Source organism: Entelurus aequoreus, linkage group LG23, assembly GCF_033978785.1.
Source record: "Entelurus aequoreus isolate RoL-2023_Sb linkage group LG23, RoL_Eaeq_v1.1, whole genome shotgun sequence".
NCBI lineage: Eukaryota > Metazoa > Chordata > Actinopteri > Syngnathiformes > Syngnathidae > Entelurus > Entelurus aequoreus.
Genome location: NC_084753.1, coordinates 7,067,291 through 7,079,782, shown reverse-complemented (window position 1 = coordinate 7,079,782; position 12,492 = coordinate 7,067,291). Strand labels below are relative to the sequence as shown.

The 12,492-nt window shown below is 37.4% G+C and overlaps 1 protein-coding gene across 1 annotated transcript in view; it reads left to right on the top strand.

Annotated features, from left to right (window-relative positions):
* Nucleotides 1–12,492, top strand: part of LOC133641065 (serine dehydratase-like) — a 29,889-nt gene that overhangs the window by 3,113 nt on the left and 14,284 nt on the right. Inside the window, exons 5-8 of the mRNA XM_062034898.1 lie at nucleotides 92–180; nucleotides 2,168–2,401; nucleotides 2,484–2,614; nucleotides 9,901–9,987. Coding sequence (XP_061890882.1) covers nucleotides 92–180; nucleotides 2,168–2,401; nucleotides 2,484–2,614; nucleotides 9,901–9,987 — 541 coding nt within the window. The remainder of the gene's footprint in view (nucleotides 1–91; nucleotides 181–2,167; nucleotides 2,402–2,483; nucleotides 2,615–9,900; nucleotides 9,988–12,492) is intronic.

Here is a 12,492-nt window from a genome sequence, read left to right as displayed (position 1 = left end):
TTTGGAGCTGAACGTGCATTTCTGTAGACTACGTTGTTGTAAGATAGAACATGTTGTTGGGAGTAAAGCATAAGAACTTCCCTGTGCGCAGATCTGGGACGATGCTAACGCCGAGGCACTTCGACTTGCTGAAACAGAGGGACTTACCTACGTTTCTCCATTTGACCATCCCTTGATATGGTAGGTGCATTCATAGCATGTCCAGCCTCGCAGACCAGGTGTAGAGTTTGCACGTTCTCACCGTGCTTGGGTGGGTTTCTCAGGGTATTCTGGCTTTGTTCCATATCCCCAAAACATCCATGATACGTTTATTATTATTCTGGATCGCACAAAATGGAGGCATGGGATTTTTCCGTCTATAGTCGGAAATCCGTTTTTTTTTTATCTCTGTAAAAATATAAAAAAATATTTTCCGTTTTTCTTCATTTTTGTACATAGTAGGCTAACCCATGTGGTTCCTGTGGTTGTGAACACAAGTTGTAATTACTGTAGTGACTGAAACAGACAAAGTAATGTGTAAATAATGTCAATAAGTAGATGAACCATCTGTGGCTGTGAAGTGAACACTAGTAAGGTTGTAAATAATGTATAGAGTCGGCTAACCCATGTGGTTCCTGTGGATGTGAACACAAGTTGTAATTACACTAGTGACTAAATAACATAGTGACTGAAACAGAAAGTAATGTGAAAATAATGTAAATAAGTAGATGAACCATCTGTGGCTGTGAAGTGAACCCTTAGTAAAGTTGTAAATACTATATAGAGCAGGCTAACCCATGTGTATGGTGCCAGTATGCTGTTTTTTTTTCAATAAAATACTGGAAAGGATAGAAATGTAGTTCGTCTCTTTTATCCGATTATTAATCGATTCATTGAAGTAATAATCGACAGATTAATCGATTATCAAATTAATCGTTAGTTGCAGCCCTAATATATATATATATATATATATATATATATATATATATATATATATATATATATATATATATATATATATATATATATATATATATATATATATATATATATATATATATATATATATATATATATATATATTAGGGCAGCCCTAATATATATATATATATATATATATATATATATATATATATATATATATATATATATATATATATATATATATATATATATATATATATATATATATATTAGGGCTGCCCTAATATATATATATATATATATATATATATATATATATATATATATATATATATATATATATATATATATATATATATATATATATATTAGGGCTGCAACAACTAATCGATTATAAAAATAGTTGGCAATTAATTTAGTCATCGATTCGTTGGATCTATGCTATGCGCATGCGCAGAGGCAATTTAAAAAATATATATATATATATATTTTTTCTTTTATAAACCTTTATTTATAAACTGCAACATGTACAAACAGCTGAGAAACAATCAAAATAAGTATGGTGCCAGTATGCTGTTTTTTTTTCAATAAAATACTGGAAAGGATAGAAATGTAGTTTGTCTCTTTTATCCGATTATTAATCGATTCATTGAAGTAATAATCGACAGATTAATCGATTATCAAATTAATCGTTAGTTGCAGCCCTAATATATATACAAGAGTTATTTCTTTCTATTCATAGTCATATTTGAAAACAGCTAGTGTTTTTCCATTTGTTCTCTTTCTATTTGTCCGCAAGTAAACTGTGTGTGTTACCTTGAAGACTTGGAATGTAGGAGTTGGAGTACTCCCTTATATCTTATCTGCAGTGGAACAATGAGGCCGTGTTCCTTCCCGGAAAGGTGGGGGCTTTCTTTTTGTGTAAGAAGGAGGCTCTTCCGTATGAGTGTTAGAACAACTTAGGAAGCCGGTATGAATGTATTAGTCTAGGTTGTTCTCCTGAAATTTCAGTAAAACTAGATGATATTCCTATTCTGTCCTGGTGATCCTTCTTACTCAGCTTATATGTCATCCAAAAGAACTTGGGATTGACCAGTAACTTAGATTCCCTTGGAGGAAGAACTGGTCCGAGGCAACATTACACAGGAGGTTTTAGATTTGTATGTGTTACTGTATTTCATTGTTATTCATGCTGTACCGTGTAACCGTGGCTGCAAAGGACCAATGAAGTATGTTCTTCCTCCCATAAACATGTGACAACAAGGCAGGGCCACTCCAGTGTGATCACAGAGTCTGCAACCAGTCTGGGCCCTGGTGTCAAGCCTGTAGCGGTGCTGCTCTCTGTGGGCGGAGGTGGGCTCCTCTGTGGCGTGGTCCAGGGCCTGAAGGATGTCGGCTGGGCGGGCGTTCCCATCATCGCCATGGAGACAGCGGGGGCCGACTGTCTGAATGCGTCCGTTAAGGCGGGAAGGAGAGTCACCCTGGATGACATCACCAGGTTACATCGCCTGAATATCACAACGTGTGTCGTTTGGCAAGAGTCTGAGTTGGCATGTTTCTCCTCCCTTAACGCTCCGCAGCGAGGCCAAATGTCTCGGGGCCAAGACCGTTTGTAAGCAAGCATTTGAATACAGTCAAAGCAAGGAGGTGACGGTCATTTCTGAAGTGGTGACTGACCGCCAGGCCCTTCATGCTTTACAGACGTTCCTGGGTGAGTTCTTCTTCGCACTCTTTATTTGTTTTGTTGACAACAAATGTTAGTGTCCAGTCCTTGCATAAACATTACAGTCCTGGTCAAAAGTGTACATACACGTGTAAAGAACATCATGTCATGGCTGTCTTGACTTTACAATCATTGCTACAACTCTTATTTTTTTGTGATGTAGTGATTGGAGCACATACACTATGTTGCCAAAAGTATTTGGCCAACCATCCAGATGGTGAGAATCAGGTGTCCTAGTCACTTGGCCCGGTGTATCAAATCAAGCACTTAGGCATGGAGACTGTTTCTACACACATTTGTGAAAGAATGGGCCGCTTTCAGTGATTTCCAGCGTGGAACTGTCATAGGATGCAACAAATCCAGTCGCTCCTAAATATTCCAAAGTCAACTTTATTATAAGAAAAGTGAAGAGTTTGGGAACAACAGCAACCAAGTGGTAGGCCAGGTAAACTGACAGAGAGGTCAGCATAGTGCAGGGGTCGGCAACCCAAAATGTCGAAAGAGCCATATTGGACCAAAAATACAAAAACAAATCGGTCTGGAGCCGCAACAAATTAAAAGCCATATTTCATGTGTCATGAGATATAAATTTAATTAAGAGGACTTAAAGGAAACTAAATGAGCTCAAATATAGCTACAAATGAGGCATAATGATGCAATATGTACATATCGCTAGCCTAAATAGCATGTTAGCATCGATTAGCTTGCAGTCATGCAGTGACCAAATATGTCTGATTAGCACTCCACACAAGTCAATAACATCAACAAAACTCACCTTTGTGTGAGTTGCACAACGTTAAAAGTGTGGTGGACAAAATGAGACCGAAAAAGAAGTGGCATAAAACACGTCCTAGAAAGTCGGAGAAAGTTATACATGGAAACAAACTTTACGGTGAGTTCAAGGACCGCCAAAATTAGTAGGACAAAACGGCGCTCGCCAAATACTCGAATCAGTGAAGCATGTTTAATATAAACAGTGTGATTTATAACAATTAGGGAGGTTTGTGTCATGTTTGTCCTCCTACAGAAACCATACTAAAACAAAAAAATTGATTTTTTTTCCCCTCATCTTTTTCCATTCTTCATACATTTTTGAAAAATCTCCAGAGAGCCACTAGGGCGGCGCTAAAGAGCCTCATGCGGCTCTAGAGCCGCGGGTTGCCGACCCCCGGCATAGTGCAAAGACTTTCTGCACAGTCACTTGCTACAGAGCGCCAAACTTCATGTGACCTTCCAATTAGCCCACGTACAGTACGCAGAGAGCTTCATGGAATGGGTTTCCATGGCCGGGCAGCTGTATCTAAGCCATACATCACCAAGTCCAATGCAAAGCGTGGGATGCAGTGGTGTAAAGGACATCACCACTGGACTCTAGAGCAGTGGAGACGCCTTCTCTGGACTGATGGATCACACTTTTCCATCTGGCAATCTGATGGACCAGTCTGGGTTTGGAGATTGCCAGGAGAACGCTACATTTTGTACTGCATTGTGCCGAGTGTGAAATTTGGTGGAGGAGGAATTATGGTGCGGGGTTGTTTTTCAGGAGTTGGGCTTGGCCCCTTAGTTCCAGTGAAAGGAACTTTGAATGCTCCAGGATACCAAAACATTTTGGACAATTCCATGCTCCCAACCTTGTGGGAACAGTTTGGAGCGAGCCCCTTCCTCTTCCAACATGACTGTGCACCCGTGCACAAAGCAAGGTCCATAAAGACATTTATGACTGGTGTGGATGAACTTGACTGGCCTGCACAGAGTCCTGACCTGAACCCGATAGAACACCTTTGGGATGAATTAGAAGGGAGACTGAGAGCCAGGCCTTCTCCACCAACATCAGTGTGTGACCTCACCAATGTGCTTTTGGAAGAATGGTGGAAAATTGCTATAAACACACTCGGCAACCTTGTGGACAGCCTTCCCAGAAGAGTTGAAGCTGTAATAGCTGCAAAAGGTCATATTGAACCCTATTGGTTTGGAATGGGATGGCACTTCAAGTTCATATGTGAGTCAAGGCAGGTGGCCAAATACTTTTGGCAATATAGTGCACTTGTTGGTCACAAAAAACATTCATGAAGTTTGCTTCTTTTATGAATTTATTATGGCTCTACTGAAAATGTGAGCAAACAGCTCCATTTTTCTTTCATCTGACCACAGAACTTTCCTCCAGAAGGTCTTATCTTTGTCCATGTGATGTCAGATGGAACAAAAATGGAGCTGTTTGGCCACAATACCCAGCAATATGTTTGGAGGAGAAAAAGGTGAGGCCCAGGAACACCATCCCTTACCGTCAAGCATGGTGGTGGTAGTATTATGCTCTGGGCCTGTTTTGCTCCCAATGGAACTGCTGCTTTAAATGGGACAATGAAAAAGGAGGATTAGCTCCAAATTGTTCAGGACAAGCTAAAATCATCAGCCCAGAGGTTGGGTCTTGTTGGGTGTTCCAACAGGACAATGACCCCCAAACACACCTCAAAAGTGGCAAAGGAATGGCTAAATCAGGCTAGAATGAAGGTTTTAGCATGGCCTTTCCCAAAGTCCTGACTTAAAGGTGTGGACAATGCTGAAGAAACAAGTCCATGTCAGAAAAGCAACACATTTAGCTGAACTGCAGCAATTTAGTGGTCAAGTGGTCCAGCAGAAGCTTGTGGATGGCTACCAAAAGTGCCTTATTGCAGGTCAACTTGCCAAGGGACATGTAAGCAAATATTAACATTGCTGTATGTATACTTTTGACCCTCACATTTTCAGTAGAGCCATAATAAATTCATTAAAAAAGCAAACTTCATGAATGTTTTGTTGTGAGCAACAAGTATGTGCTCCAATCACTACATCACAAAATAATAAGAGTTGTAGAAATGATTGGAAACTCAAGACAGCCATGACATGATGTTCTTTACACGTGTACGTAGACTTTTGACCACGACTGCATGTGTTGACGTCAGTCATTAAACCTCTTCTAAAAAAGCAGAGCCTAGATGCCTCTGTTATCAACAACTACAGACCAATTTCAAATCTACCATTCATAAGTAAAATAATTGAGAAAGTTGTCCTCCAACAACTAAATCACTTCTTGGCTTCTACTGGCTGCCACAACAACTTCCAGTCAGGATTTGGACCTCTTCATAGCACAGAGACGGCCCTTCTTCAAGTTATAAATGACATCCGTCTAAACACAGACTCTGGCAAAACTTCAGTATTAATGCTTTTGGACCTCAGTGCTGCATTTGACACTGTCCACCACTCAAGGCTCAAGGTGGAGGACAGAGTTAAACAACTTGCACTGAGCCTAGTCTATAAAATCCGCTACACCTCCCTGATACCGAAGTACATGTCAAACTACTTCCTTAACGTAAATGACCGCCATAACCACAACACCAGGGGGTGCTCCACTAACCACGTTAAACCCAGATTCCGAACTAACAAAGGTCTTAACTCATTCTCTTTCTATGCCACATCAATGTGGAATGCGCTCCCAACAGGTATAAAAGAAAGGGCATCTCTATCCTCCTTCAAAACCGCTATAAAAGTTCACCTCCAGGCAGCTACAACCCTAAACTAACACCCTCCCCGGATTGCTAATAATCAAATGTAAACAATCAAATGCAGATTCTTTTTCTTATGCCTTCTGATCTCTCTCTCTCTCTCTCTCTCTCTCTCTCTCTCTCTATGTCCACTACCCCCCCACCCCCCCACACCCCCCCCCCTCCACACTCCTGATTGTAAATAATGTAAATAATTCAATGTGATTATCTTGTGTGATGACTGTATTATGATGATAGTATATATGATAGTATATATCTGTATCATGAATCAATTTAAGTGGACCCCGACTTAAACAAGTTGAAAAACTTATTCGGGTGTTACCATTTAGTGGTCAATTGTACGGAATATGTACTTCACTGTGCAACCTACTAATAAAAGTCTCAATCAATCAATCAATCAATCAATACTTTTGGACAGCTTGGAAAACCGGGTGGGGATCTCAGGCACAGTTTGAAGCTGGTTCAAGTCATATCTACAAGATAGGAACTATTTTGTTTCCATTGGTGACTTTGTATCACAACCAACGTAACGTGTGGTAGGGATGTGTGTATCGATGTGTGTATCGATCCTGTGGTATCGATATATTGATTCTCACACGCTACTCATTTGGCATCACTTTTCTGAAAAAAGTATCGATATAAACCAAAAAACGGCGTGTGGGGGGTGCAAGCATCACTTTCAGATGTTTTTGATGACTTACTTAACTTCCTATGTGCTGGAACACCCCTGTACCTGGCAGAGTATAGAGCTGGCCCAGTCACGTGACAGGAGACAGCCAATGAGCGTCGCCAACGTGCAACACACACACACACACACACAGCCAGCCGATAGCGATGCAGCCAGCTTAAAACAGGCATTGTTTTGTTTGTTTTTTAGTAATGTTTACTGAATATTTTTGTTTGAATGATTATCCTAAATTCAAATAATTTCCACACAGGGGAATTTACTGTTAGTTGAAAATTGCTTGCGTATTTAAAACAAGATAAGAAAGAGATACAATTTGGAGATTCTTCATCTTTGCACTACAGTTGTATTTTTTTCCAAGAAAATCTTGAATATATGATTGAATGTGATTTTGGTTTTAATCTGTAACATGATTTCTTACATTTCGAAAACATTATCTATTTCATATTTCATTAATTGCTAATTATATCACAAACTTTAAAAAATAACTGCAGCTTCTTGCAATTCGGATTTGACTGTTAATTGGAAAGCCCTAATATTTAATTATTATTATATATAATATATAGTTATTATTATATATAATATTTAATTTATTTTTCATATTTATGTTATTTATTTTAATTTTACTTTTATTATATATTGACCATAATAAATGTGGTATAAATGGTCTGTATTTGTCTTGTGATTTGTCTTAAATAATAACAATAGTAATAATATTTTTGACTGACAAAAAATTGCCAATAAGAAATTATTGGTATCGGTATCGGTATCGATGAAAATGCAAGAAAAAGTATCGGTATCGTATCGAATCCTAAAAGTGTGGTATCGCCCATCCCTAACATGTGGAGTCCCCCAAGGTTCAATCTTGGGGCCGACTTTATTTAACATCTATATGCTCCCACTAGGACAAATCATGCAAAATAATAACATTGACCATCATTGCTATGCCGATGACACCCAAATCTATGTAGCGCTATCACCAAATGACAATCGCCCCATAGATCTTCTGTGCCAGTGCATTGAGCAAGTCAAACACTGGATGTGCCAAAATGTCCTACAACTAAATGAAGATAAAACTGAGATCATTGTTTTGGGTGCTAAAAAGGAAAGGTTTAAAGTCGTCCAACACCTTCAATCACTGTCCCTGAAAACCTCAAATAAAGCCAGAAATCTTGGGGTTATTTTAGATTCTGATTTACATTTCGACAGTCACATCAAATCAGTAACAAAATCGGCCTACTATCACCTCAAAAATGTAAAAAGACTTAGAGGGCTCATGTCAGCTCAAGACTTAGAAAAACTTGTACATGCCTTTATTACCAGTAGGCTAGACTATTGTAATGGTCTCCTTGCAGGTCTTCCCAAAAAAAACTGTCAGGCAGCTGCAGCTTGTTCAGAACGCTGCTGCTAGAGTTCTAACAAAGACCAAAAAATGTGAGCACATTACACCAATTCTTAAATCCTTACATTGGCTCCCTGTACATCAGAGAATTGATTTGAAAATCCTCCTGCTCACATATAAATCACTACATGGTCTAGTACAGGGGTCACCAACCTTTTTGAAACCAAGAGCTACTTCTTGGGTACTGATTAATGCAAAGGGCTACCAGTTTGATACACACTTAAATAAATTGCCAGAAATAGCCAATTTGCTCAATTTACCGTTATTATTAATAATTAATGATATTTACACTTAATTGAACGGTTTAAAAGAGGAGAAAACACAAAAAAAATGACAATTAAATTTTGAAATAGTTTATCTTCAATTTCGACTCTTTAAAATTCAAAATTCAACCGAAAAAAAGAAGAGAAAAACTAGCTAATTCGAATCTTTTTGAAAAAATAAAAAATGTTTTTGATGAAAAATCATTAGTAATTTTTCATGATTAAGATTAATTTTAGAATTTTGATGACATGTTTTAAATAGGTTAAAATCCAATCTACACTTTGTTAGAATATATAAAAATTTGGACCAAGCAATATTTCTAACAAAGACAAATAATTATTTCTTCTAGATTTTCCAGAACAAACATTTTAAAAGAAATTCAAAAGACTTTGAAATAAGATTCTAATTTGATTCTACAGATTTTCTAGATTTGCCAGAATAATTTTTTTGAATTTTAATCATAAGTTTGAAGAAACATTTCACAAATATTCTTCGTCGACAAAACAGAAGCTAAAATGAAGAATTAAATTAAAATGTATTTATTATTCTTTACAATAAAAAAAATTAATTTACTTGAACATTGATTTAAATTGTCAGGAAAGAAGAGGAAGGAATTTAAAAGGTAAAAATTTATATTTGTTTAAAAATCCTAAAATCATTTTTAAGGTTGTATTTTTTCTCTAAAATTGTCTTTCTGAAAGTTATAAGAAGCAAAGTAAAAAAATTAATGAATTTATTTAAACAAGTGAAGACCAAGTCTTTAAAATATTTTCTTGGATTTTCAAATTCTATTTGAGTTCTGTCTCTCTTAGAATTAAAAATGTCGGGCAAAGCGAGACCAGCTTGCTAGTAAATAAAAACAATTTAAAAAATCGAGGCAGCTCACTGGTAAGTGCTGCTATTTGAGCTATTTTTAGAACAGGCCAGCGGGCTACTCATCTGGTCCTTACGGGCTACCTGGTGCCCGCGGGCACCGCGTTGGTGACCCCTGGTCTAGTATATCACTGATATGCTCCCACTATATACGCCCTCTAGATCACTAAGATCTTCTGAGAGCAATCTGTTAGCGGTTCCAAGAGTAAACTCAAATCAAGGGAGATCATCATTCAGTCACTATGCAACAAATAGCTGGAATAAACTTCCTGAAGATGTCAGACTCTCCCCAACTCTCACTACTTTTAAAACTAGACTGAAGACTTTTATGTTCACCTTAGCTTTCAGCTAAATCTTTTAACTTTTAACGTCCGCACTGTTTTTATTTTCATTGTCTGCATTTTAACTTTGCTTTTATTGTCTTTCATTTCACTTTGTTGTCTGTGAAGCACTTTGAGTCTGCCTTGTGTATGAAAAGCGCTCTACAAATAAAGTTGCCTTGCCTTGCTAGATGAGGAGCGTGTCCTGGTGGAGATGGCATGTGGTGCAGCACTGGCAGCAGTCTACAGTGGGCTCGTGCACAGATTACAGGCGGAAGGTACATTTAATAAGTGTGTCACTTTCACCTGGCAAAAATAATAATCACCATTATTAGAGATGTCCGATAATGGCTTTTTTACCGATATCCGATATTCCAATATTGTCCAACCCTTAATTACCGATACCGATATCAACCGATACCTTATATATACAGTCGTGGAAAGAACACATTATTATAGGGATGATGTTTGATAAGGAATTATCGAGTTCGAGTCTATTATCGAATCCTCTTATCGAACCGATTCCTTATCGATTCTCTTATGGAGTCCAGATAGGTTGTTGTATATGGAAAAAAAACACACAATATTTGGTTTAACAAAAGCTCACTTTTATTATATAATTAAAAAAAAAAATCTAATAAATAAATAAATATTGACTGTTACCCACCTAAAAAAATAAAATAAATAAATATTGACTGTTGTTACCCAAAGTATATTAAGTGGGATTTTTCAGAAAAACAAATATATACAGTAACACAAAAACAAGCTGTCTCTGTGATCACTATAGGTGTATAAATAATAATATAGTGTTAAATAAAATCAGTCCCTTGGGCACAAAACTGAAAATAATACAGCTCTCCAAAAAGTGCACTTCTGCTGCTATTGGAACATAACTGTTTGTTATGATGCTTTGACATTTTTGCACTTTGTTTCTTTATTGAAAGAAAATTCTATGAAGAGAAAAGTTGTTTGCAAATGTGGTTACAATGCTAAAAAAATGAAAAGTTAAAGCTAAAAAAAGAAATACACTTTATGGAGTTAACATTATTTCTTTATAGGGGGGAAAATGTTATGAGCTAGAGAATATAACAACTACACTACCCAGCATGCAACGGGAGTGACGAGCATGCGCGGTCGCCCCGAAAAGTGTTGTTGCATGTCGTCACCCGTGAAAGTAAACGTCAAGAACTCAGCCAACACGCCTCGTCTGCATTATTTATAATTAGACAGACAACACATCTACAGTGTGATTTTGTAACGTTTACAAGGAAAGAAAAACAAAAGTTAAAAAAGGGAGATATGTTGTATATATATGTATGTGCTGCGGTTGTTTTAAGAAGGTTGCGACAGCTGCCGTAAAGGAGGTGCGTTGCTAGCCTGGTTGCTATGTTTCCAGGGGGTCGTAAAAGTGTTCGTCATGTGTTTTACCCTGCTCAAATCTCTCAGTAAAGTTATTTGATGGATTATAGCTTTTGTTTTGAACTTTATTACACCTTGGAGCGCTTTTTCCCGTCCATTGTTTTCCTGCTTTCGCTATCTGCGCCTAATGACTGAGCTACGTGACGTCATTTATTGTGATGTCCCACGGAGCATTTCTGGTCGGGACGGGATTCGAATAAAGAATCAACTCTTTTCCTTTACTATAGTGGTCTCGATAACGGGTACCGGTTCTCAAAAAGGGATTCGAGTCCGAGGACTCGGTTCTTTTCTTATCAAACAACCGGGAAAACCGGTTTCGAGTATCATCCCTACATTATTATGCCTTTTTACGTGGACCCCGACTTAAACAAGTTGAAAAACGTATTGGGGTGTTACCATTTAGTGGTCAATTGTACGGAATATGTACTGTACCGTGCAACCTACTAATACAAGTTTCAATCAATCAATCAAAAAGCTTAATTTTGTTGTGATGCCCCGCTGGATGCATTAAACAATGTAACAAGGTTTTCCAAAATAAATCAACTCAAGTTATGGTAAAAAATGCCAACATGGCACTGCCATATTTATTATTGAAGTCACAAAGTGCATTATTTTTTTTAACATGCCTCAAAACAATAACAGTGCAATACTTTTTCATAACATGGTCGCTACTGCCTAGTTTCTCTTGTTATATTCTTATTTTACTGTTATATTCTTATTCTCATTGTTGCTTTTTTATAATTTTTATTCTTATTGTAATATTTTTCTAGTCTGTTTCCATTTATACCCCCATTATTTACTTTTTACTTTTTAAATTCGATCTCAATTCTGTACACTGCTGCTGGAATTTTAATTTTCCTGAGGGAACTCTCCTGAAGGCATCAATAAAGTACTATCTATCTATCTATCTATCTATCTATCTATCTATCTATCTATCTATCTATCTATCTATCTATCTATCTATCTATCTATCTATCTATCTATCTATCTATCTATCTATCTATCTATCTATCTATCCAGGGCCGGCCCGTGGCATAGGCCGTATAGGCAAATGCTAAGGGTGCCGTCCATCAGGGGGCGCCACGCCAGTGCCACAAATGTTGGAGAAAAAATAAATAAATAAATAAAAGTTGGTACTATTATTTCTAAATACAAAAAATAATCCCACTTTAATTAAAATGCAAAGTAAAGCCTATTTAATAGAAATATTATTTGTTACAACATTACGGTGCGCCCCCTCCCTTCCCGTATCATGACTCTATTTGGACTCACCACGTCAAAAAATCAACACAAGATGTCAAAACGGCCAAAACTGTCAGGTGCCCAGGGAAGAAAAAAGAGAAAAGAAGAGGAGGCGAAACGAG